The sequence below is a fragment of the Melospiza georgiana genome, chromosome 9, assembly GCF_028018845.1.
Source record: "Melospiza georgiana isolate bMelGeo1 chromosome 9, bMelGeo1.pri, whole genome shotgun sequence".
NCBI lineage: Eukaryota > Metazoa > Chordata > Aves > Passeriformes > Passerellidae > Melospiza > Melospiza georgiana.
Window position 1 is genome coordinate 20,920,451 of NC_080438.1, and position 23,465 is coordinate 20,943,915.

The 23,465-nt window shown below is 52.6% G+C and overlaps 1 protein-coding gene across 5 annotated transcripts in view; it reads left to right on the top strand.

Moving 5' to 3' along the window:
* SZT2 (SZT2 subunit of KICSTOR complex) overlaps nt 1–23,465 on the top strand; it is a 53,666-nt gene that overhangs the window by 23,214 nt on the left and 6,987 nt on the right. For 2 of the 5 annotated variants that reach the window (XM_058029774.1, XM_058029777.1), the window contains exons 24-64: nt 297–438; nt 957–1,115; nt 1,727–1,931; nt 2,128–2,240; nt 2,703–2,961; nt 4,294–4,459; nt 4,544–4,636; nt 4,816–4,897; nt 5,029–5,310; nt 5,675–5,813; nt 6,052–6,168; nt 6,263–6,326; nt 6,692–6,877; nt 6,950–7,282; nt 7,411–7,600; nt 7,998–8,072; nt 8,231–8,369; nt 8,605–8,725; nt 8,964–9,093; nt 9,200–9,352; nt 9,469–9,571; nt 9,937–10,054; nt 10,284–10,395; nt 10,818–10,936; nt 11,395–11,559; nt 12,149–12,233; nt 14,502–14,690; nt 14,800–14,997; nt 15,337–15,506; nt 15,682–15,848; nt 16,253–16,350; nt 17,165–17,297; nt 17,408–17,535; nt 17,827–17,957; nt 18,141–18,323; nt 18,741–19,011; nt 19,203–19,282; nt 19,581–19,706; nt 21,415–21,620; nt 21,739–21,832; nt 23,173–23,253. In XM_058029774.1, coding sequence (XP_057885757.1) covers nt 297–438; nt 957–1,115; nt 1,727–1,931; nt 2,128–2,240; nt 2,703–2,961; nt 4,294–4,459; nt 4,544–4,636; nt 4,816–4,897; nt 5,029–5,310; nt 5,675–5,813; nt 6,052–6,168; nt 6,263–6,326; nt 6,692–6,877; nt 6,950–7,282; nt 7,411–7,600; nt 7,998–8,072; nt 8,231–8,369; nt 8,605–8,725; nt 8,964–9,093; nt 9,200–9,352; nt 9,469–9,571; nt 9,937–10,054; nt 10,284–10,395; nt 10,818–10,936; nt 11,395–11,559; nt 12,149–12,233; nt 14,502–14,690; nt 14,800–14,997; nt 15,337–15,506; nt 15,682–15,848; nt 16,253–16,350; nt 17,165–17,297; nt 17,408–17,535; nt 17,827–17,957; nt 18,141–18,323; nt 18,741–19,011; nt 19,203–19,282; nt 19,581–19,706; nt 21,415–21,620; nt 21,739–21,832; nt 23,173–23,253 — 6,105 coding nt within the window. The remainder of the gene's footprint in view (nt 1–296; nt 439–956; nt 1,116–1,726; nt 1,932–2,127; nt 2,241–2,702; nt 2,962–4,293; nt 4,460–4,543; nt 4,637–4,815; nt 4,898–5,028; nt 5,311–5,674; nt 5,814–6,051; nt 6,169–6,262; nt 6,327–6,691; nt 6,878–6,949; nt 7,283–7,410; nt 7,601–7,997; nt 8,073–8,230; nt 8,370–8,604; nt 8,726–8,963; nt 9,094–9,199; nt 9,353–9,468; nt 9,572–9,936; nt 10,055–10,283; nt 10,396–10,817; nt 10,937–11,394; nt 11,560–12,148; nt 12,234–14,501; nt 14,691–14,799; nt 14,998–15,336; nt 15,507–15,681; nt 15,849–16,252; nt 16,351–17,164; nt 17,298–17,407; nt 17,536–17,826; nt 17,958–18,140; nt 18,324–18,740; nt 19,012–19,202; nt 19,283–19,580; nt 19,707–21,414; nt 21,621–21,738; nt 21,833–23,172; nt 23,254–23,465) is intronic. The other 3 variants (XM_058029778.1, XM_058029775.1, XM_058029776.1) reach the window with 3 other exon arrangements.

Here is a 23,465-nt window from a genome sequence, read left to right on the forward strand (position 1 = left end):
CTGTGCTGCAGGTTGTTCTGAAACCATGGGCACTCACTGCCTAGAGTCAGAATTAGCCCCAGCACAGCTGGCTAAGCATCTCCTGACTGTTGTGTTGTATTCCTGGAGCCAGCTGCTCCCAGAATGGTGACTGCTAGAGCCAGGCTGCTCCCAGAATGTGCAGAGGTGACCAGGGGGGTTTCAGTGCTGTGCCAACCAGCAGGCCTGGAAGAACTTGCTCTGTGTGCTTGCTACCTGCCTCAAGGTGGGCCTGTGCCATATGCCATGAGTTTATCCAACTTCTGCTCTTCCACCAGAGCCTTGGCAACACAGAGCTGCCTGAGGATGTTGTGACACTGAGTGACACCTTGGGGCCCTTTCCCCCTCAGTGGCGATGTTATGCCAAGCTGGTCAACCCACAGCATGTGTTCCTGACCTTCCTGCCAGCCACCTTCTCAGGTGAGGGGGTCTGTTGTGGGGAGCAAGAGGAGGCAGCAGTCCTGCCCATCTCCTCAGGGAAACAGAAGAACCAGAATCAGCTCCTGCAGGGTGGAGAGAAAATTGAATAGCAGAGTTCATGTACAGTCTTTTTGCACCACATGGCCAGGAATAGAATAGTGCCAAGTGTTGAATGTCCTGTTCTTTCCTCAGCATGTGGTGCTGCCCACATAGGGTTTTTAGGTGGGGGATGTGGTGTTGAGTTGTTTGCTAGCTGCAGCCATTTGGACTGTTTTCCCAGTGGGGTTGTTAAGGAATGGATTAAGGAGATTGCTAATGGAATGGTCTGGGAGAGTCCCTGCTTCTGGCATTGGCACTGGTCTGGCTTCCACTGAGGCACTGGTGAAGGCTGATAGGCTCAGGTGAAGCTGCTTCTACACACAAAAAGGTAGCAGGAAATCTGCTCTCTTGGGAATGTAGATTGTGAGGTTAAGCTGTTCTCACTGGACAAAGGATTATTTTATTTCCTTTTCCTCCAGATGTGCAGAAGCTGATGGCTTGTGGATTGGACAAATCTCCAAAAGATGAGAGTCGATCTGGAGAAGATACCATGGGACCTGTCTGTGCAGAGCGAGTCAGAGCTGAAGAGGGGGATGCTGCAGTGCCATTGCCAACCCTCAGCATAACACCAGCTCATGGTACTGACAGCACCTTGTTAAAGTATCAGTATTCTTGCTATTCTTGAGCATACTGTTGAGCAGATTAAAGCAAGAGGAGTAGCAGGCTGCTGCAGCCTGTCAGCTCCTGCCTGGCAGTCAGCAGAGTTGAGACAAGAGGCACAGTGATGTTCATGGGGGCATGAAGGAGTGTAATGTGAGTTGGGTGCCCATGGCCTAAGGTTGATTCCTTGTGGGCAAGAAGGTTGCAGGTAAGATAGAAGCTGCTAGGAATGGCAGTAGTGGGCTGCACTGGAAAGTCAGTGACTCTTATTTCATGATCCAGACTGGCACTGTCAGCAGCACACTGTCTTAGGGAGAAGAGCACAGGTCTTGAGGTGTATGGGATTTGATTGCACAGCCCCTAGGGCAGATCAGGCATGCTCACAGTGATGATGAAGGGTTGTGCTGCTGCACGAGGTAGTGGTGGTGGTGGTGGTGGTGATGAGCAGTCATGGCTGTAAAGGGGATCAAGGTGGCCAAAGCACTGAGCTGAGTGGTTGGGTGCTGGGCAAGAATGAGTGGTGAGAAGCTTGAAAACCCAATATCTAACAATATCAGAGGCCTTTGTCTTAGAATTGTCACTTTTGCAGAGGTGAGCCAGGACGCTGGGGAGCAGAGTGGCCCCTCACGGAGAGATGTGCACATCTCCTTCTGCCGGCAGAACTCGCAGTCTGAGCTGGCCGAGAGCCGCCGCTTCCGCTGCCCCATTTACATCTACAGCTGCTCCCTGGAGCTGCTGCGGGAGCAGCTCGTCAGCCCGCGGGCACAGCGCCCTCCCCGGGACATCTTCTTCAGGTAATGCCCTAGACAGAAAACAGAGGAGTTTCCTCGGCAAGAGGCTGGCTCTGGCCCTGTCTTCTTGGCTGGGCCTCTCTGCCTTACAGCAGCCACTGCCTGTGCATGCCCTAGGCTCTGCTTCACTGGCACCAGAGCCTTTTACAGTCTAAAATGTGCTTCACTGGTGCTAAAGGCTGTGGTTCCTCTTCTCCAGGTCCCAGTCTCTGGAGCGTCCTCCAACTGCTGCCTGGCTAGACCACAAGCACAAGGAGTTGGTGACTTACTGCACACTGCTGCAGGAGCACTCCCACCAGTGCTATGTGAAAGGTGAGCAGCAGCACAGTGGGACCTGTGGTGGGACTGGGGTTGGACCCTGGATGTTCTTCTAAGAAAGCAATGTCTCACTTTCCTTGGGATCTTACTCCAAGCAAAGGGAGGAGCTGTGGGACTGATGTACCACCAGGAGGGATTTAAAGATGCCTGTGTGCATTCCTTATGGGCCTTGCAGAGGCTGTTCTCAAACCTGTGGAGTGCTGTGAAGGACCATCCCTTCTTTGATGCCTTCCTCTCACCTTCAGGGTGACAGATGCCGTGGGCACTCTGTGTCACCCAAGCCAGGCTAACACATAGCATGGGTGCCCTGACTGCCTCCTGTCTCCAGCACCAGCACTGACTCCAGCTCTCTGCTGGGACTTGGTGAAGATCCATCCATATGTGCCCACTGCCTGACTCCCACAGCCTCACATCCTTGGATGCCATGGGATGCTCAAGCACTGTGTTTATCTCTAGGGCTGTTCAAGAGCCTTCAGCAGTCACACAGCATCAGCTCCCAGGACCTGCTTACTGCCATGGACTACTGTGAGGAGCTGCTGCAGGAGATTGACATCACCAACTTCCTGCTGACGGTGTGCAGCCACGTGCGCTCGTTCCGAGAGAGCCACCAGCATTTCCACACACACTCCAAGGCAGCCAGCTTCCAAGTGGGCAGCATGGAGCAGGAGGAGGAGCAGAGCTCTAGGGAACGAGGTGTCTTGGTCTCTGAGTCAAGGTAGGGACCCACCTCAGTCTTGCTTCTCTTCTTAGCATCGTGCCAGGACAAATCTTTTTTCAAGCAACTTTTAGTGCCTGCTAGAAGGAATGCTGTAGGGCAGAGCCACACAGAGGAGCAGACACTTACAGTGAGATACCCACCTGGGATGGTGTCCACCAGGACCCTCTATTTTTGACAATCTCTGATGACATCCATCCTTTCTTTCTCTGATAGTCTTGGCTCATTGCTGTCCCATCTGGCCTGAGCTGGAGGGCAGTTTGTCTGCAAGCCTGCAAGACTTGTTTCTGGAGAAATTATGCATCTCCTGCTGCTGCTTGACTCATTTGAGTTTGCTGTTGACTCTGGTGTGAATGACAGCTTTGTTATCCTTTTCTAATGAATAAAGTGTCGCTTTTTAAAATTAAAGCTCTTGGAAAAAATGCACAAGGGAAACACCAAGGCAGAATTGAAATATGTTAAACTTCTGTCCTGTTCCTTAGGGTATTTATGAGGTTTGTATCTGCTCTATAAGCTTAAGGGAGAAAGAAGTGCTGTGCCTTAGTGTCTGTCAAAGAAACAGACAGTTTCTTTATGTGAATTCACTAGCATTTGTTGGGAATATCCAGTGCTATGTCATCTTATACTGTAAATCATGGAGGTGAGACTGTGATTTTGAAGAATTTTCAGTGTTTAAAAAGTAAGGTGACTTCAAGTGCTACTTTCCACAAGAAAAACTGTGGCAACATTTTTTGTTGTTGTTGTTTATAGGATATTATGAATCACCTATCTGAATGCAAGTTGCCTAAACTTTTACTGAAGAATGTATAGCTTGTAAGACATTGCACCCAGATCTACCATCTGTATCACTAATTTGAGTACCATGGGAGTGCTTTGACCAGTCAACATGCCACTCCCCAGATTGCTTTTCCTGAGTTTTAGGGACTAATTCTGTCATGGAACTGCTGAGTGAGCATGGGCTGAGCTTTGCTGCCCAGACCCTGGGGTGTTGACATGTCAGGGGCTGTGATGTGTCCTGGACTGGCTGCTGGTAGTTGAGGTTGCTGCAGGCCTGTCCTGTAGTTAGTCTGTGTCTCTGTTTCCCAGGCAGGGTGTGTGTGTGGTGTACAGACCTGGCACTATGATCAGCATGGTGAAACTACCTCAGGCCTGGCTTCAGACAGCAGCTGGGCACATGGGTGGCTGCTGGGCTGTGGGGTTGTGGGTGTTCAGATTGTGTTGACACAGATGAGGTTTGGGGAGCTGGGAGGTGGGATACTGGCAGCATGGATAACATGTAAAACTTGTCTTGTTTCTCAATCTGCCTGTCTGACCTGCCCACAATCCTGTCAGTGCTGAAATGGAAGACTACAGTGAGCAGGACTCCCATAACATTGCCAGCCCCACAGAGGAGCCAAAGAGCAGTGTGGGCACCAGCTGCTGTTCAGAATTTCCCCTCTCACTGCTGGAAATTGGACAGCCCTGCCAGGCACACCCAGACTTGCATAAAATTATCCAGGTGAGGAATGTGCGAGCTTGACCTGGCTTCAACAGGAGTGTGTAGAGCAGGATGTCTGTTTCATACTTGGGATTTCTCTTTTAGGAAAAATTCCTGGAAATTGGAAGTTTACATTTCAAGCCAGTGCCATCAAATCCTCACTATTTCTTCTACTGCCCACCATCAGCCAAGAAAGAGGTAGGCATGAGGGTGTCCTGGAGGCACCTGGTCCTTGTGGAGCAGCTTTTCTTGGTGTCAAATATGGATTTGAGGCTGGCAGACCCATGGGTAGACTTAGTCCCTGGAGCTCCCATCAACACCTGATGATGTATTGCTTGGCATGGTTGTAGTATGTGCCCTTTTTCTCTCCATCTCAGGAAGAGGCATCTCGGGATCAGGCAGACAGGAAAGGCAGTGAGGACATGGAGGGATCAGAGGCAGAAATGGCAGCTGAAGAAGGTAAAATTTGCTTGCTCTGTCTTGGAAAAGAAAATGTCTGTCCATGTGATGATGCCTGTGAGAGCTGGGTGTGTCTGGTTGGGTCTCAGAGGTGTGGACCTGGTTTGCTGACAGGGAACCTGTATCAACAGGAGCAGTGTCTGGGTGCTGCATTGCCACAGAGAGTGACCCAGAGCTGGAGGTGGAGTACCGTGAGAAGCTGGAGCACGAGTTCCCAGACACAGATTCCCTCTCAGACTCCAACACAGTGAACCAGGATGATGACTCCTTCAGCGTGCTGGGAGGGGACTCTCTCAATGAGCAGGAGTTCCTGGAGCAGGAGATGCCCCCGCTCTTTGTGCACCTGACCTGCTCAGTGAAGCTGCGCAGCCAGCACAGCTCCATGCCCGTGCAGTCCCTGCCAACCTGTCTAGGTAAGAACAATTCTTGCTGGGGGCTTAAATGGCAATAGGGCTTCTGTCAGGTCCCTGCTGGGTGAGCAGCCCCTGGAACAAACATGCTGTGTCTTAAACAGCAATCTCCCTGGACCAGCCTTCACTGTAAACCCCCAGGGTTTTCCATCATCAGACAAGGGCTTTTCCACCAGGTCTCCCACTTGCTGTGGGATTGGTCATGGAAGGTTGAAAGGATCATGGAAGATGATGGTGGCCTTCTTGAGCCTGTCCAGGTGTGTGTGACAGCCACCTCTTGCAGTCTCTGTACTTGCCACCAGGCTGGGTATGTGTGCAAGCAGAGATGTTTGTTGCTTGAGTCCCTTGGTTTGTGATCTCTCCTCAGGGGAAGTTCTGGGCTGCCTGGAAAGCTGCCAGGGCTTGAGCACCATTGACTTGGGGGACCTCTGTGTGACCCTGGACATCTTTGTGTTGACACTGCCCCTGGAGATAGAAGTTGTGAACACAGACATCCTCCACAACAGGTAGGTGGAAAGAGGCCCAGCCACCCACCCTCTGTCTGCCCTAGCCAGACAGTCATTCTTGGCTCATCTCCATGTACTGAGGCTTACAATTCTTCTTCTCACAGAGCCCGTCACAGCCTTAAGAAAACTAAAATATTTCCTAGATAGGCTCACCTTCCCTAGAGATCCCTTTTGTGCTCTCTGTGTCTGTTTATCCTCTCTGGCTGCAAGGCTCAGGCTGCTCTCTCTCCGGTGACAGATGCACCTCTGAGAGCAGCGTGTCCTTCACGCGCTCTCCAGGGCAGCCGTCCTCCTTCCGCTCGGACGAGGACATCATGCACAACCTGGAACGGCTCCCGTCCACTGGGGATGAGAGGTATGGCACTGCACAGCCCTCACTGCTTCCTTTTGCTGCCTGGGAGCTGCACGAGTGAGAAGGACTGGTTGATTGTTTGTCTCCTCTCTGCTAGGCACCCTGCCCTTTCCAACCTCCCTGGAGTGCACAGGCAGGCTATTGAAGCCACCATGAATGAGGTAAGCCAGATTTGCCTCCCTGCTTCCAGCTGGAGCACTCAACTGCTCTTCCACACTTCCTAGCCTGCTCCAAGCTGCAGCCTGTCAGCTGAACTGACTGTTAGGCTTCCTGGTGTCACATAGGATGTTATCCTTGTGTTTCCCAAAAGTGTGGGATTACCCTGAGAAAATTCTTGCTTGCAGTTGGGTTGGGCCAGGCAGAGCTGTCTTCTAAAGGCCTTTTCTTAGGTACATTCAGGAGATGAGGGAGCTGGGTGATGAGAGAGGCTACTTTCATCCTGTTGGGGCTTGGGTGAGAACGGGGGGGGGGGAGGCTTGCAAACTCAGGTCACCTGGATGTTGTTCTGTGTCCTTGCTGTGCTCAGATTCGCTGGCTCCTGGACGATGAGATTGTGTCAGCGCTGCGTCACTCGCAGGTCATCAGCACCTCCATCCTGCACAGGGTGGCCACCCACATCTATAACTCCAAGGGCAGGCCCAGCTGCCACAGCGAGGTGGTGCTGCTCCAGTTTGTCTTTGGGCCTGAGCACTCTCTGGAGAAGTTCAAGGAGGTAAAGAGAAAGCCCTGAGGCAGCCCCATGCTTTGCTTGCTAGCAGGATGCTTATTCTTCTCTGTGTTGCAGGAGTTCAGGAGAATGGCTCTGCCAGGCTACATGCTGAATGCAGAAGGCAACGACTACCACTATGTCTCCATCAGCCGCCTGCACTCCAGGAGGACTGCTCCAGAGCCTTCAGGGACACCCTGCTTGCAGCAGCCAGCTGCAGGGGGCACCCGGACAGGTGGTGGCCAGGAGGGGACCAGTGAAACAGAAGCAGAAGGCTCTGAGCTGTCACACCACACAAGCTGTGTACTCCCAGAAGAAGGCCAGGGTCTCTGGGAGTGGCCAGAGAGTGAGACACGCATTGTGCCAGACACAGGAAACCCTGCAGGTGGAGGCAGCCACACACAGAATGAGGTGAGAAGCACTGAACGATCTGTTGGAAGCACTGAGAAGCTGTGGGACACTGATGACAAGGAAGCATGGTGGGATTTTTTTTCAGTGCCTGTTTTTCTGGTAATTTTTGTGACTTTGGCTTTATGCAGGCTCCAGGAGATATGCTGAGACTTGATCAAAGCAGAGCATCAGGCCAGGACTCCATGGAAGAGGCAGTTCCAGAGACAACCATACAGTCATTGCCATCATCATCCTCTGAAAAGGGAAACAGTGAGAAATCACCACTGGTGACACCATCTGCAGCAAGCCTGTCTGAGTCTGTAACACAGGGCAGGGAAGGTAGGAGCTGCAGTGTGGGCAGGATGTACCTCAACATCAGAAACTTTAGAAGGAAGAGGCCAGTTCTGGCTGTGACATACATAATATAACTGCTACTCCTGATTCTGTCCCTAAATACCTGGATTAGTACCAGGACTTTGGTCTCTTCCTTGCCAGGGTGCTGGCAATTCAGTGCTTAACAGTACCCAGGATGCTGTGCTGCTGCACTGACATCCCTGATGACATGACTGATATTCCTGGTGACTTCAGAGTGGCTGTGAGAGCCCCATTCCCCAGCACTGCCTCCCCATGGCCAGCACAGCCTGGTTGTCCTGTGGCATGATGTTTCTCCAGTGGATGGGGCATGTGATGGGGCTTAGCAAGTACTTTCATGGCCAAACCCCTCTTCTCTTTGCAGGCTCCAGCAGGCAGCGCCCCAGCCGTGTGCAGAGCCTCGTGTCGAGCCAGGGCAGCATGGACTCTGACCATCTGGGTGAGCCTGCCAGGGCAGGGGGGCACTGACAGTGACACACATGGGGGTCTGTGTGCCTGGGCTGGGGTGAGCCCTGAGGGCAGGGTTTGTGAGTGGCTGCCCTGCCCAGGGAGGAGGTGTTTTGCCAGGCCTAGGGCTGAAGTGAGGCTGCATTGCAGGTTATGATGGGGGTAGCAGTGACTCGGAGTATGAGGAGGCGTTAATGAGTGACCAGGAACCCAGGTGTCCCCTTATGCCGGATTTCTGGCTCATCATAAAAATCCATCAGGACCGAGTGGAGGTCTACTACCACACACGGTAAGGAGGCTCCCCTGTCTGACCACTGCCTCTCTGCACTGTGATCTTGTTGCCACTCACTCATCTCTGGATACAATCTCCTCCTTGCCCAGTGTGGGTGGGAAGTTGCAGGACTAGACTGGTGCTCTATAACGGGAAAATTGCCATCTTTTCCCACTGTGTTCCTGCTCCCAGCACCCAGTGATGGGCCCTGTCCAGGTGCCCTGCTGACCCCATCCTCCCTTTGTTCATAAAGCAGCCTGAGTGTGGAGAAGGCAGAATCAGCAGAGACAGAAGAGGAGCAGCCAGGGGAGTGCCAGAGTCTCAACCAGGTGGTGGTGAAGAAGATCAGTGAAATCTGCAGGGTTGTCAATCAGGTAATAAATCTTAAGAGGGCACTAACAGAGCTGCCAGTGATTAGATGGTTTAGATCAGAAGGGACCTCTGGAGGTTGTCTAGTCTGGGCTCAACTCAGAGGGTCTGGGGAGCCAGTTCAGCTGGTGGAGTCCCAGCTTGGGGGGTCACAGGAAAAGGGACTCAGTCTGTCCCTAACACTTCTTGTTGTCTTCTGTGGCTGTGCAAGCAACAGAAGCAATCTTTCCCCATCCTTTGCAGCGCTTGCTGCTGCAGGACCTGCATGACAGCCACATATGCAACTCATTACTGGTGGCAGAAAGTGAGGAGGACATCTGGAAGAGTGAAACACCCTATACTTCATACAGGCAGCGTGTGATGCCCACGGATGGTATGGATATTCCCTTAGCCATGCCTCAGCTGTAGTGCTACAGAGATGCCTAAGAAGGTGTTAACTTCCATGCTGTGGCCCCAGCTGTGTCCTATGTTCTTTACAGATTACTCTGTAGAAGAGAGCTACCAGCCCCGGGACTACCTGGCTGCCACCATGCAGTTCATGCCAGGGCACTTTGCCTGTGGGGTGGTGTGGAGCACACTCATCCACGTGCATTCACGCCTCAAGATGGGCCCCAACATGGGCGTCTCACGAGGTGCGTACAGCCCAGGCTCCTCTGTCCCCTGTGGCATGTCAGGAGTCCAGCTGCTGGCTGGATTGGCACTCCAGGGAAGGGTATGTGGGATAGCTAATGTCCCACATTGCCCACAGCTATCCAGGCACTTCGCTCCGTGCTCAACGCCTTCTCTGTGGTGAACAGGAAGAATATGTTTGTCTACCAGGAACGTGCCACTAAATCTGTTTTCTACCTCCGGTAAGAAGCCAGCGTGACTTGTTGGCCTTGCTATGTGTGTTACACAGACTGAGGGCTCCTTGGGACAGAAAGTGTCTGCCCAGCTCAGGGACCGTGTTGTGACCAAAGCAGCAAATATCTGATTTCTGATGAGTCGGTCACATCAAGCAAGACCCATCCTGCTCTCCCTGTGCTAAGCCTTTACATAGGAGCAAAAATGGTGGCTTTTTTGAGGGAGCCAGAGAGCAGTTTCTCCACAAACTCCATATTCTAAGGACTAGTCCCCACAAAGTGTACAGGGGAGAGCAAGGAAGATGCGGATCTTCTGTGGATGTACGATGCTGTCATCCTTGGGAATGAAGGCTGACATGTCTTTCTGTATTCAGGCTGACTGAAACCACCCACAGTGGGAAGGTGTGGGAAGCAGAGAGCAGCCTGAGTGCATCATCTCGCTCGCTGGCACTGACACGCAGCCAGGAGCCCATTTACACTGAGGATCTCATGGTGAGTCTGCTGCTCTCTGTCAGTGGATGTGGGTGCTCATGGTCACAGGAGTGGAGGCAGCTCAGTAGTTCCAGCAACGTGGATTTTATGTGGGGTAAAACTTACACTAGAGATGTGTGGAGTGGGCAGCAGTGGGTGGCATCTGCCTGACCCTGCTCGCAGCCTGGGACAATGATGGATCTAGAATTCATGTGAAACTACTTCCACATGGCTGCTTTTGTTTCTCTAGGGTTCTCGTTCCTCTCTGGACACTGCCTCATGCCGTAGTGTGGACTCTGCCCGCCCTGTGGGACAGATAGACAGACACATCCAGCTGATGGTCCATGGTGTTGCCCCAGCAGGTATGTGTTAGAGCACCTGGCAGCAGAACTGTGCTGATGTAAAGCAGAGGAACAAAGCTCTGCTCCCTGCCCTCTTTGCTTGAAGAGAGGAATCTCACTCCTGAGCAAATAGCTTTTCCCTAGCCCAGAGCTGCTCTCTGTTCTGTGTGGTTGAAAATATAAGGAAAGGATCTGTAGCCCACAGTGAAGCCTCCTGCAGACCCTGTGCAGGAGTGCATTTGTCTTTGCCTACTGCACCAGCAGTCTTCTGTGATCATGAACCCATAGAAAAATATGTCTGAAGAAACTGATGGTGGGGAAAGTCATGTTCCCTGTGGGAAGTGTGTGAGGATGGTACATCATAAACAGGGAGGGAGAGGTGGCTGTAATCATTCTTACTGGATGGGGTGAAAAAGCTGCTGTTACCTGTGCTCTCCTGTCAGGGCCTGAGATCACAGACGAGCTGGTGAAGGTGCTGCGCAGACGCCTGGATGAGGCCACCCTGGACATCATCACTGTCATGCTGGTGCGGAACTGCAAGCTGACCCCAGCAGATGTGGAGGTACCTCACTGCCTAATCTGCTCTACTCATCCCAGCGCACTGTCCTACATTTTCACCTGTCTCAGCTGCTCCTGCCCCAGGGGCAGATTGCTACATCCTGTTCCCTGCTCCAGTGCTTGGTCAGCATTCACTGAGGGATGTACTGTGTGGGTGCCAGGGTAGCTGGGGGATTCCCTCTGCTGGGTTTGTAGCATGTGTGTGTGCCCTCCTTCCCACACCTTGGAATGAATATCTGCCTGCATCTTGGAGCTGTCCTGGGCAGGGCCAGGAATTGGACTTTGATGATCCTTGTGGTCCCATCTATTCAGGATATTCTATGATCTGTCTCAGGGCACTGTCTAGAGTTCTGCCCACCACACTTCTCCCTTTGCAGAGCCAACTGACATCATTTTTATCAGTATTAGAGCCCCAGGGCAGGCTGCTAGTCCCAGCTGGGTTTTAAAGGCTCCTGTGTGCAGTTTATCCAGCCCCCCGGGACGCCGCCCACCGAGGTCCTGCAGTTCTCGCTGCCGCCCTCGGCCGCGCCCTGGCTGCACGCCGTGGCCCATTACCTGCGCCAGAACCTGCTCATCTTCCTGCACACCCCCAAGTACACCGACAGCAACGTGGAGCACCACTTCAAGGTGAGCAGGGCTGGGGCTGGGACAGCAGTCTGCCCACCTTCAGCTGCTGCTGGGGGTGTTTGTTGGGCAGCTCAGACACCATGTGGCCAGCTCTGCCATGGAGGATTGGGGAGAAACTGACACTAACTCCTGAGGCCTGGGGGAGTTTTACAGGACAGCACATCCTGATGAACCCAGACAGGCCATGCTGTCATGACAGGCAGTTGCTGTGCAAAAAGCAGCAACTACAAAACTCATGCCCACAGTCATCTCCCAGGAGCATGGGAGATGACCCCCTTTCAAAGCTGAACCTGGCTCCTTGCATGGCTCCCTCAGATGTAAGGACTGAAACATCAGGATTAATAAAAATTTGGGAGCTGCTACCCACTCCTTAGCATGGCCATAGTAAAGACAGATACGTAGTGCCACATAACTCTGTATGAACTGTAAGATGTTCCTTCACCCAGCAGTGGTGATCCCTGTGTTGGCAAGTGTTTTGAGTAGATCTAGATTTGATTCTACGGGTTTGGGAATCTGCATATACACAAGCCTCTTTCCGTTTAAGGCAAGTTCTCTAATCTTTGTCAGTATTCTTCCTTGTTCTCCTTAGCACTACTTCAACCACAATGGGAGCGTCCCTGACCAGGATCTCTATTTGTACAACAAGCCAGGTGGCCAAGGCACTGGTGGAAAAGGTATTGTACTCACTTCTTCTGAAACAGGGTATGGGGGTGTGTGTTGGGAGGTGTTTTCATGCTGGAGAGCTATGAGTGATTGAGGAGGGTCAGTGCTGGGGGAGTGTGTTCCTCCATGGCTGCAAGGTGGGTAAGGTGTGTGCCTGAGGCTCTGCACACCTCTGCACATGTGGCAGAGCAAAGTAAGGCCTCCCACAAAGCAACTTGCTAAGCTTGACCTATTGCTGCAGAAAGCAGCTTTAGACACAGCCAGACCTCAGTGTGGGGCACAGAGGCTCCATGGGGCTGGAGGTGGGAGCAGGTGTGACAGAAGCCTTGCTGCAGAGGGAAATCTGGGTGTGTGTGGGCAATGTCCTTGCTTTTTCTCTAGACTGCTGGAGAGGGGATTGGGTAGGGCCCACCCTGCAGCAGGTTGGCAGGTTGTCACATCATGTTTTGTCCAGGCCGTGTGGTCTGTCACCTGGCCATTGTGTGACCTGTGCCCCTCGTGCACTGTTTGAATGTTCTTCTGTTGTGTAGGTACCATGTCGGACCTTGTGCAGCACCTCTTTCCACTCTCTCACTTCCAAGGTAGCACCCCTGGCTCCAAGTGTTACTCCATCTCCTTTTCCCATGCAGCTCTCTGGTCCCAGCTGTTCTTGTTTTCCTTGTGTTGTGGCTTCAGCTCTGACTCCTCTGTATGTTTGTGTGTGTATGTCTATAGCTGAGCCCTGTTTCTTGCTGGCTGGATAAAGGAGCAAACAGAACCTGTTGCCTTGAGGTGGCAGCTCAGTGATTCCCAGCTTGCAAGCAGTGAACTCCAAAGTCCTGCATCTTTTTTTCCCACAGGTCCAAACAGGCATCTCTTCACTGAGGAAAACGGGAGTCCTGGTGTTTCAAATGTCATTGATGCTCCAGGCTGTAGCATCTTCACTCTCCCAGTGGCTGTGTCCTGGTGTGGGGTGTTCCCTTGCTTAGCAAAGGGCTGGAGTGACCAGGCACTATTAGATGTGTGCTTTGTAATCCAGTGACCCTGGGTCAGAAGGGGCTCAGAGACCCCCACAGATGGGAGATAACAGTTCCCCAGCACCCCACGTCCAGTGCACCAGGCAGTAAGACCCTTGGCAGCTCTTGCTGATGTACCTCACTGAAGCAGAGCAGAGATACAAAAATGGATGTAAAAGGGAAATGTGCCAGAGGCTGAAGAGACCGAGTGTAGGAATTTATCCAGGAGAAGAAAAGGGGAATGGTCTATAATAACCACATGATCATTCAGCCATTTTGGTGGGCCTAGGGCCAACTGCCAAGGCAGAGTATTGAGGAGTTCGTGCCCTTCTTTCTTTACTGCTTAAAGAAAGCAAGTCTGGTTGGTAGAGCTCATATTCACTGTCATGTGGGGCAGATTTCCTGCTCTGTATTGATACCCATATCCTGCAGAGCTGCCCTGCTGCAGCAAGAGGCTCTGTGGGGATTGCTCATAGGTGTAGTTTCCTTTCCTCAGTGTGGATGCACATGAGCTGCCCTCTGATTTGAACCTCTCTCCTTTGTGAGCATCTCTCTGATCCCAGTGCACTCTCCCTTGTGTCTGCTATGTCTTGGAGGAAAGGTTGCTGCAGAGCTTGTGCTTCACAGGGAATGATGGACACTGGGTGGTTGTGCTGCTGAGCCAACAGGCAGGGGCTGAACTTTTATCTGCAGTGACTCCAGGCTAGTCCTGGGTGTGAGCCTGCCTTAGCCCCAGTCCTGCCTGGTTGGGGTGCATGGGGAAGGCACTTGATCCTGTTCAGGTGTACAGTGAGGAGTGTGCTGTGAGTGTAGTCTGCAACAAGGTGTCCTATCTGCAGGGACTATACATCCCTCACAGCCTGGAGGGGGATGATGAAGAGTATCTGGGCCCTGCACTCTGTCCCTTAAGAGGACAGGCATGGTGACCCCCATCCTGGATCAATCTGCATAAAGGCTCTCCTGGTGCAAATGGAGATACTTTCCTCTTGCATGTGATGCTGGACAACCCAGGAAGCTCCTGCGGGGCAAGGTGAAATCTGCTGACTCTACAGGAGAGAGATTCTTGGAATGACAGGGACACCCTGTGCCAAACATGCTTCTTACCCTGGCTCCCCACAGGCACAGCTAGCCTCTGCTCCCCTGGCTGCCTCCCCTCCTGTGGGCCCTGCCTGTGACACTGAACTCAAGTGGTGACACGATGGTCTCAGCTGGCAAGGTGCAGGCAGGCATGTGGGGCTGTGCTTGGTGGGTGTTGATGGAGGCCGTCTCGGTTCTGCCCCGCAGGAATCGCGTGCATTGCGCTGACATTCGTGGATGAGCACGGCAGCCCCACCTTGCTGCCCCATGGGGACAGGCCTGACCCTCTGAAGCTGCCTTGCTCCTCTCCCATCGTGGGCCTGCTGCAGGACAGCGACTTTGAGAGCCTCACAGCCGTCAGCAGGCACCAGCCTGGGGCGGAGCCCCTGCCTTCAGGTGGGGAGCTGGCCAGCAGCCATTGCCCACAGCCTGCCCGTCCCCTGGGGCACCTCGGGGGCTGGGAAGGCAGGGCTGAAGAGCCAGCAGAGCTCCCCTTTCCCCACAGAGCCTTGCGTGCGGGTGCGCCTGGATATCTGGGAGAAGGGCAACATCAGCCTGCTGCAGCTGTCGGAGAAGCTGCGCGGGGCCCTGCGCCACGCGCTCTGTGACGCCGTCATGGAGTTCCTCGTGCTGCCGGCCCCGCTCTGCGTGGAAGCTGCCTGCCCCCTCAGTGCTGCTGACCTGGAGGACCTGAGCTCTGCGGGTGAGAGCCTGGCCAGGATGGGCACCTTGGGCCTTCACCCTGCCTTGCTCCTCCTGTCTGGCCTGCAGGAGCTTGGCTGTGCTGGGGGAATTTGGTTGGGTGGGCAAGGAGGGAGAAAGCTGCTCTCCCCTGTGGTGTCTTGGGGAAGAAGCATCACAGACGTTGGTGTTGGAGAGATATTTAAGGGTCTGTCTGTTCCCTGAGACTGATTCCACTTTACTGGATGTCACTGATGGCTCTTTCCCTTCTCTCCAGCCAGGCTCTGGCCAGACACAATGGGGTACCCAGCAGCTTTGCAGGGGGAGGCTCTGCAGAATTTGATTTGCTTTGTCTCCCCAGGAGGCCTAAGGAGGACCATGTCAGAGACCAAGGGCCTGGCCCTGGCCAGTGGGGGGCCTGGCAGAAGCTGTCCTCCACCCCTGCACTTCACCTCTGCACCTTCACCAGGCTCTGGAGAGCCAGTGACACCCACAAACAAGCTGGGACGCCGCAGCTTCTGGGACATGCTGGTAACGTGGCTGAAGGAACAGGGCCTATACCGTCCTCATAGTGTCAGAGGAATGGACAGTAGGGATCTGGCTGGGAGTGGGAAGCCAGGCTTGCAGCAGGGACTTTGAGATCAGGGCACTGACTGGGCTGTGTATGTATATAATGATTACCTTAACTTATCCCTTCCTCTCCTAGAGCAAGACAGAGTCCTCAGAGCTGGGCAGCCCCAAGACTACTGATGACATTGTGCTGGAGAGGCCAGAGGAGGCTCGCACCAGGCGGCGGCACAAGACAGAGAATGTGAAGCAGCACCTGAGCCAGGATCGGGCCACAGCCACAGCTGAGCTGGAACAGGCACAGAGGCAAGCACAGCCTGCAGGCTGGACACCCACGATGCTGTTCCCCCAGTCTGTTGTACATTGCTCTGCATCCTGATGGCCTCTAGACCACACTCCTTTTCCTTGTAGTTTCTCCCTTACACTGCAGTTTAGGAAAGCTGCTTTCCACACACAAAGCCTTATCCCTTACTGCTGGAGTGTTGCTGGGAGCACAGCAGCTTCTCCCTGCCAGAGATCCCTTCTCTGCACTGTGGGGCCCTGTGCAACACCTGACACTCATGGCTACTGACCGAGAGTGACCCAGCTCAAGGATTGTGTCAACCCAAAAAGGAGCTCTGCTTTGGAGCTGTGAGGGGACTGTTGCACTTTTCTACCTTCACTATAGATGGCTGATGTAGTGTAACTGTGCTTCTCTTCCCTCTCCTCAGGCGCCGGGCCTGCCAGTTGGAAGAAGGAGATGTAGGTACCATGCACCCACTCTTCAATCAAACCTGCCAGCAGTGGATGGCATTCATGAACCACCTGGGTATGTGTTTCAGCTCCTCCAGATGGGCTGGGAGTGGGCCTTTCTACCCAGAGCTCTCAGGACAAGTCCTCTTCCAGCAGCATTCATCTTCATTCCTTGCTGGTCCTAGTTACACACCCTGTCTCTCCCCAAACCTCCCCAGAGTCACATTGGTGTCAGGGCCAGCATCAGCATTAGAAAGCTATTGCAGGAGGCCTGGCATGTGCCTGTGCATCAGAACAAGCATTCTAAAGCCTCGGTTATATCTGCCATGCTCCAAGTCTGGGGCTTGCTGAACTTGCCTGCAGCTGCTTTGGAGAGACCTGGACTCCAGCAACCAGCTGTGGTAGTGCTTGAGCTCCCAGGTGTAGCAGGGATGGAGTATCTGAGCCTCTGCAACATGCTGTGGGACTGTGAAGTTTCATGGGAGACCCTCTTGCAGGCAGGGAGGGAGAGGATTGCAGGGATTTGGGGTTGTATGGCTGCCATGTTGCCACTTTCTGGTTGCCTTTCACTTTGGTGTTTGTACATCCTCTCACACTCCTGCTGGCAAAGTAGAGCTCTCCTCTTCCTCTGATGTGGAGTAAGTCAGGTAACAAGTAATAAGTGGGGGAATAAAGTGCTGTGCTCGGAGCATACAGGGTGTTTGGTCCAGGCCCACTTTGGGCCAAAACCTGAAACCAGGGGTTAGTTCAGGCTTCATCTTCTCGTCCATGTAAGGTTCTTGTTCTCCAGCTCTGCCTGCCTCAGGCCCTTTGCCCTCTCCACTGCTCATGTGGGCAGGATGTGGCTCTGGGGCAGCTTGGCACTTGTCCTACAGTACATCTTCCTGCAGGGTGCCCGTCGGTGCAGCAGTGCTCCTTGGAGATGGTTTCTCGTTTCCTCCTGTCCTCCATCCTAGTGGAAGTGGTGAACCTGGTCACTGCCCTGGCAAGTGACACCTCTGTCAAAGTGTTTGAGCAGATCTGGTGAGTTATGCAATTCACAGGTGGCTGTTTAGCACCAGCAGGTGTTGATCAGCTGTACTTCTACTGCCACAACTCTACTTGGCAGCCACCTCTGGGGCTTTTCTTTGCAGCTACCATCAGGGCACTGCCTTCCTGCCCTACAAGTCTGGTCAGAATACCAGCCCTTGCCCTGGAGTCATCAGACACTTCATCCTGCTGGGACGCAACTTCCAGCAGTGGCGTTGCAGCACAGAACAGGGTGAGTGCCTGGCTGTGGTCCCTGGGACTGTGCTGGGGTCTTTTGGGGGGGACATCAATGAACAGGGGTCCCCTCCTTACTGGGACAGACTGCTTGTGCCCTGAGGTGGGCACTGGTTTTGTCTACTTTTGCCTTCTGAGACCGTACTCTTGAATGTGCTTGTGACAGTTTATTTCAAGATGAGCTGAGCAGTACTGTGGCAAAACATCCTGTCGTGACATCTTAATGGCATGGTGGGACAAAGAAGTGGGATGAACCAGTACTGAGGGTCATAACTATGGCTTCTTCCAGTTCACAAAGGGCTCCAGCGCTTTGAGGCCATGGAATTCAGCTCAGCAGAGAGAGGCTCTGATCCCAGCCTTGTTGGTCGAGACCTGGTGCCCCGGCAAAGGTTCCTCTTCATGGAGATCATTGACAAAAAGGTAGTAATGGCTGTGGCTGTTAACAGGGGACTGTAACTGAGCTCTTGCCATTCTCCCTGTTCCAGCCTGTTATCTGAAACTGGCTGCAGCAAGTACCACCAGAGCACCTGGGGCAGCCTGAGCCACCATGCAGGCTCTCTCTGAGCATGTCCTTAAGTCTTCCTCCCCTTCCTCTCTCTCCAGCTGACCCTCTACACTTACAACTGGTCCCCAGACCTGGGGGCCAACTTGAACTGCTCCCTGACACGCCTGCTGCAGTGGCAGAATGCCCGGTCCCACATCGTGCACTGCCTGATCAGCCAAAAGCTGGGACTGTTCCACCACCACTGCTTCATGGACACGCCCTGGCATGAGGACAGCAAGCAGGTAGGGCACCGCTCCATGCAGGGCAGTCTTTTCTTCTTCAGGAAGGGTCTGGGGGTCTGAGGAAGCTTGCAAGCACCTTTTGTGTCTTGATTGGCAGGGCATCCCCAGACATTCATATGTCCAACTTGACCATTTCCAGCCAGACTGTTGCCCTGCTTTTGGAGACAGGTGATAAGAGAAGCCAGGTCCTTCTGCTGGCAGCACTTATTGGTGACTGAATTACTTAGAGTGGAGGCTAAGGAATGGGCTCCCCACTTCACATTAGAGTCATGGTGGGCCCAGGTGTGCTCCTTTTCGAACTGGTAGTGAGAAGGCTAACACAGATCTCAGCAGATGGCCAGAATTGGATTTACTCTGGGGGTTCTTGCTCCAGGGCTGGCAGTAAGGAGGCTTTCATGGCTGTGTCTGTTTGCTTAGGAGCCAAATCCTTTCCTGAACTCCACTTTGGAGGTGGATGCGCTGATCCGGAGCCCGTGTCCCCCACCCAGCAAGGAGCAAGGCCGGCTGGGCAGCTCTGCCCGCAGCCTCCCGCCCCTGCACTTCCACCCCGACGTGGTGCCCTTCGACGAAGCCCTGCGGGATGTCACCACCATCAGGCGCTTATCCCATGGGCCTGACCTGGGACCTTTTGACCCTGTGGCTCGGCATGGGGCCCAGTTCCTGGAAATCAAGAGCATGGAGAGGAAAGGTAAAGCTGATTGGGGGCTGTAACTGTAACATGGGAGCCTGCCTAATAATCTCACTTCTGGAAAAGGAGATCAGAGCAGAACAAGAGTTTTGTTATCTGTGGGAATGGGCTATGGCCTGTTCAGGATGGGAGTGAAGGAGAGTAGCAATACTTGTGGCTTGATGCTCTTGTGACTGCTCTCTTTCCTTCAGAACTGGAGAAACAGATGAAGATTGAAAACCTCTTTGTCACCTGGCAGCAGAGATCAGCTCAGTCCAACATGCCTATCAGTGTGAGTGCAGCCTGGACAGGTGGTGGGCTGGGCCTTCTTACAGCACGCTGGGAGCACCAGCAAAGGGGAGCACTGCAGCTCCGAGCAGGGTGTGTGGTGAGGGTGGTGCTAGGCAGTGGAGCAGTGGTGTCTGCTTGAACTTTTGGGCATGAACTCACTGCCCAGCACTGAAAAAGCTGTAAAGCAGGGGATTGGCCCGGTTATCTCCATGTGAGCAGCATTGCAGTGTCATGGAGAGCTTGCTCCCAGCCTCGGTGAGGGGTGTGTGCTGTAACTGTGCTCCTCTCATGTCGTGCAGCTGGCAGACCTGGAGACTCTGAAGCAATCCTCTCGCCTGGTTCACTACTGTGCCACCCCCTTGCTCTTTGACCCGGCCTTCCGGCAGCAAATCCAGACTGACCAGCTGGGCAAGGTCGAGGGGAAGGTGAGTGTCAGCAAGCTCCAGTGGGGTCAGCCTTTGTGCACAGGGACAAAGGAGCTGTCTTTCCCAAGACAGGGCTGCTCTGGCCTCACTCCTAAAATACAGGGTGGATTTGAATGCTGTAAGTTGGAAACTGAGAAAATCCTTGGGTCCTCAAAGCTTTTCTCCTGCAGCTACATTATCCCTGGAGAAGATTGATTTCCTTTTCTACTCAGGGAATTCAGGGCTGAGTCTGGAGAAGCCATCAAGGGCACTGTCTCGTGCTGGTCTGTTAAGGAAGCAAAACTTCCCTTATGCATTCAGCAGCCAGACCTGGTGAGCCTTTTCTGGACCCAGCAAATAGCCAAAACAACTGAAGGCAAACCAGCTGAATCCTGAGCAGGTTGCAGCCTGACAGACTAACCAGTGCGGATCCTGTAGTGGCTGTTCACACTCTGTATGTGTGTCAGAAGGAAAGAACAGGCTGTTGTAATTTATCAGAATGTCAAAAGGATTTTGACAATCTTTAAGCAGAAGTTGCTACAGAAATTGAACACTCACAGGTGAAAGGGAAAGTATCATCACAGAATGAAAACTTCACTTTGTTTTTGGAACAGAGGAAAAGGGAAATTGGTTATTGGATTTGAAGAGCCTTGCAGCAGAGGTTTCAAGGTACTGTATTGGTTCCTGTATCTCCAGGTCTTTTGCTGGGACGTATGAGTTGCCAGGCTTTGCAGTGCTGGAGGGCTGTTCAGATTGGTCAGAGCAGAAAAAGAATGTAAGGAACTCAAAAGGCACCCGAGTAGCCTATGAAATGAGAGCTTTTGTGGGAGCTGGGACCTGGTTCACAGTAAAATAGCACAATGTAGAGAGAAATTTGAGCCCTCTTGTATTGTACACTCACTGCAGAGCCTGTACAGAGCACACATCTCAGTGGTTTCTGCAATTTGTGAACAGTTGGGTGCAGCAGACACTGGTTAGAGTACATCAGAAAGAGGTGTTAGTGTAATGGGTAATATTCTAATAAATTTCTAAAATACTTGTGTATTAATGTATTTGTATGACCAGTTAGTGTGAGACCAGACATCTTGTGGCAAAGGCACTGAACTGGAGAGACTTGGAGAAGGTCAGAGAGTAGCTGAAGAGATGCCAGGTAAAGAGACATCTCTTGTGGTTGGTGGAGCAGATAGGCAGAAAGCCAGATAGAAACATGTAACAGAACTGCAGGCTTAAAGTAGAGAGATCAAAAAAAGAAACCTTGGGCTCTCTCAGCACATAGAAAAGGAGTATTCAAGACATCAAAGGAGAACTGAGTGTTTAGAAGGAAACTCTGTTCCTTTTCAGTGCTACTGAACTGCTAGGAAATCCTGAGAAGTCAGCAGGATTCATAAGGGGATTGAACTCTTACCATGGTAATAGGAGCTGAAGCTCTGGGCTCTGCATGAGCCAGTTGTGAGCCACTAACACTTTGTGGAAGCTGTTTTGGGGGAGGGAGATATTCTGGGGGAAGCAGCAGGTTCCTGCAGGTTATTGCAGCACTGTTAGGTCAGTGCATGGCTGGGTAGATCTTGGATCTTGCATATTGGTGCGTGCACTGGGACAGTGCTTGGACAACCAGATGTTAGTGCTCTCTGGCAGAGAGAGATCTACCTTTTGCTTGACCAGTGTACCTGGTGTCCCCTGCTGGGGCCAGTCACAGCAGTTCTCCTCAGGGATTTACTCTCTCCTGCAGAAGCGGCACCGCTCCAATGACTCCACAGCGTCGGGGAGGGACCGCAGCCACAGCTGTGACTCGGCAGATGCACTGCCCTGCAAGGGGAAGGAGGAGCCCTGGCTGCAGGAGATGTGCAATGCCTTCCTGCAGCAGTACATCCAGTACCTGCAGAGCATGGGCTTCATTCTAGTTCAGGTGCGGCCACCGTCACCTACCACTCGCAGGTCAGTGCCGTGCTGGGAGCCCTGGTGTTTGGGAAGAGCCAGCACACTGAGCTGTGCCCTGGTTTGGCACAATAGGGCTTGGCTCCCTGCTCAAGGCTGTCCCTGCTCTCATTTCCAGTAGCACAAGCCGGATCCGAGCTCTGGCAGCAATGGGAGTGGAGGGTAGAGGGTCCTTTTCCTACACGAAGCCGAAACCAGAGGGAAGCCCAAAGGTGAGTGCATTTCTGTTACAAGAATGGAACTGGGATGGAGGTCAGGCTGTGGAGTGGGCCAGTTCTGGTTGGCTTTTGAAGTTGTTTCAGGCAGAAAGGAGGTGGGAGGGCAGAGAAAGCATATCTAGAGCAGCACCATCTTTGAGAGTTTGAATGTGATGAGATCTCTTTGCCCTCCTGCATGTCCTCCTACAGGCCTCAGAGCCCTTTCCTGGCATTGGGTGGAACCAGGTCAAATAATCAAAAGACTGGTAACAGCTTGGAGCTGCTCAAAAGAGGAATAGGATGACCTAGGGCAAGGATCTGCTTTTGGGTGAGATTCTGAAGTATTACCTGTCAGAGAACCTTCAGCATCTATGCTTAAGGGCAACTCTAGGGCAGAAGGATCTTTAGTTAGAGTGAAATGAATGCAGAAGTTAAAGAGGTTGGAGAAGATAAGCCTGGAATGGCTCTACTCTGAGAGCAGGCTGAGGTTCCTCATGTATAAAGAAGTGGCAGCTAGGAGGGAACAAGTCAGAGCTCTACAATATTGCAGCTAACCTGGAAAGGGATTGACCCTTTCCTGTCTCATTCAATACAACACCTAAAGACCATTAAATGAAAGTATTTGGAGCCAGTTTTAAAACTAAGGAGAGTGTTTCTTTGAGCAGCATGTTTTGTGAACACAAAAGATTTTGTGAACACCTGAGTTTTGTCAACATGAGCTTATAAGACTGAATAAGTGAGTACCTGAGAGAGGAATCCACTGGAGTCTCTAGCTAAGTAGAAACTACCTATGGCTTGTGGAATCACCCTGGGATGATGGGTGCATGTAGCATTTACTCACCCTTTTCTGATACTTTCTTGGCATCTGCCTTTGGCTGATGTTGGTGCAGGACTGTGGGTAAGACAACACCTTGTAGATAAAACAAGAAGAGAGCAATCTGCTGAGCAAGTTAAGAGGGAGCAAATGAATTTGCTGGCAGCTAAACTCTGAATTGAGACAGGATGTCTCTGATAGCTGCTGTATCAGGTAGGCACAATGGTCTGGGAACACCACAGCAGGGAGTGAGGTTCCGTGGATACTATCGTTCCTTGGCTCAGTGTCCTACACTCTAGAGACACCTTGTCCTGAGCAAGCAGGAGGTGAAGGGATTGATGTGCCTGGTGTGTTCTCTCAAAGGCTGTTTATTAGGTTTGTTAGGATTCTTTTCACTGTCAGCTCTGCCATCTCTCTTCTCTCCAGTGAGATTGCTCAGTTGATGAGGCCTCTCTTTTTCCACTTCTGCCACAGAGCATTGTGGCAGCTTCACACCCCTGTGGGCCAGAGAACCTCTTCAGCTTTGTCCTTCTCTTCCCAGAGCACAAGCCCCGCTGTTGCCACCTACCATCTACAGAGAGCTCTTCCAGGTGGGATTGTGCTCATGGAATTGGCCTTCCAGGTAAGAAAGCACAAGAAACAAAGTATGATCTCTAGGGTATCTTCAAAGACAGTGTTCAGAGGTGACAAAGGGAGTGATGAGGAGTGCAGCATGGACATCTGATTCTTCATTTGTCCTGGCCCACTTCTTCCATGGTCCTGCAAGATTGGGATCAGCTGGAGATGATTCTGCAGAGCTCAGAGCAGTAAGAGTTGCCTGGAGGAATGATAATG